Source organism: Austrofundulus limnaeus, unplaced genomic scaffold (assembly GCF_001266775.1).
Source record: "Austrofundulus limnaeus strain Quisiro unplaced genomic scaffold, Austrofundulus_limnaeus-1.0 Scaffold563, whole genome shotgun sequence".
Taxonomy (NCBI): domain Eukaryota; kingdom Metazoa; phylum Chordata; class Actinopteri; order Cyprinodontiformes; family Rivulidae; genus Austrofundulus; species Austrofundulus limnaeus.
In genome coordinates this window covers 214,842-216,369 of record NW_013952965.1, presented here as the reverse complement: position 1 = coordinate 216,369, position 1,528 = coordinate 214,842, and the positions used below count along the sequence as shown (strand labels likewise).

The following is a 1,528-nucleotide window of genomic DNA, read 5'->3' as shown; positions in this document are numbered from 1 at the left end:
CCTGCAGAAGGATCCACAGCTTTAACACGAGCTGAACATGAGCTGAACATAAACTGAACATGAGCTGAACATAAGCTGAACATGAGCTGAACATGAGCTGAACATGAGCTGAACATGAGCTGAACATGTGCTGAATATGTGCTGAATATGAGCTGAACATGAGCTGAACATGAGCTGAACATGAGCTGAACATGAGCTGAACATAAGCTGAACATGAGCTGAACATGTGCTGAATATGAGCTGAACATGAGCTGAACATGTGCTGAACATGAGCTGAACATGAGCTGAACATGAGCTGAACATGTGCTGAACATGAGCCAAACATGAGCTGAACATGAGCCGAACATGAGCCGAACATGAGCTGAACATGAGCCGAACATGAGCTGAATATGAGCTGAACATGAGCTAATTATAAGCTGAATGTGAACTGTGTATGAATATTCAAGTGATGGGGACAGGTGAGGGAGGACAGGTGAGGGAGGACAGGTGAGGGAGGGTCTTACCTCTTCTCGTATTCTCTTCACAGTTTCTCCTTTCTGTGTAAAAAGCAGAGCTCAGAGTTAGTAACATGCTAACTGGCTGCTGAACAGAACCTGAGTTCTGCTGCAGAGTCTCACAGATCAGAACCAACAGAACCAAAACTCACCTTTCCAATGATGCTCCCAACTTCCTGTGAAGGGAAAACAAACAGCCAATCAGAAATGTTCATTTCCTGTTTCTGCTTCCACAGAAGAAAAGATTAACTCTTCACAGATAAATATTACATTTGTATTTGAAACGTGAACATTTGAACTAAAGCTCTTAAAGCGTGCACGCTCCTCACCTTTCCGTGCATGAGGAGGCGCAGCGTCAGCGTGACCCCCATGGCCCCGTCTCCAAACTCCTGCTCACAACTCATGGTGGAGGTGGTGGTGTGGTGGGTGGAGGTATGACAGGACTCTGACGCTAACAGACGCATGAAGGTCCAAGGCCGCCAGGCTTATGGAGCTGTCCAGAACCTTTCTGGAAGAACCTTTGAGGAGTGGTCCTGGAGCCGTCAGGACCTGGGGTGGGGGTGGGGGGGTGGTCTGGACCTGGACTGGAGGGTCTGACGGCAGGAGTGGGACTTCTCTCTGGTTCTGTTTGTCCTTCCTGTACAAAAAGAAAATGAATGACATAGAAATGTTTCCTGATCCAACTATATGGCGTTACATTTGTGCCACCAGCTCGAGCGTGCAGTAACACTGATCTGAGAGCAGATATCAATCTGAACAAACAATAATCTGAACAAACAATAATCTGAACAAACAATAATCTGAACAAACAATAATCTGAACAAACAATAATCTGAACAAACAATAATCTGAACCGTGTGCATTCAGATCACACACAGGCTTGCTGAGGGAGGAAGCCGTGTGAACATGCATGTTATATGAATGCACACGGTTCAAATAATTGTTTGTTCATGTTAGCTGTGTTTCCATTCACCATGAAAATGAGCAAATTACAATTTCGAAAATAAATTTGCTCAATGGAAACACGTCAATTT

At 44.9% G+C, this 1,528-nt stretch overlaps 1 protein-coding gene across 2 annotated transcripts in view; it reads right to left on the bottom strand.

The window, feature by feature from the left end:
• LOC106530813 (poly(rC)-binding protein 4) overlaps nt 1-1,528 on the bottom strand; it is a gene marked incomplete in the record, with an annotated part of 57,034 nt that overhangs the window by 19,054 nt on the left and 36,452 nt on the right. For both annotated transcript variants that reach the window (XM_014026519.1, XM_014026520.1), the window contains 3 exon segments: nt 504-536; nt 647-670; nt 824-1,131. In XM_014026519.1, coding sequence (XP_013881973.1) covers nt 504-536; nt 647-670; nt 824-958 — 192 coding nt within the window.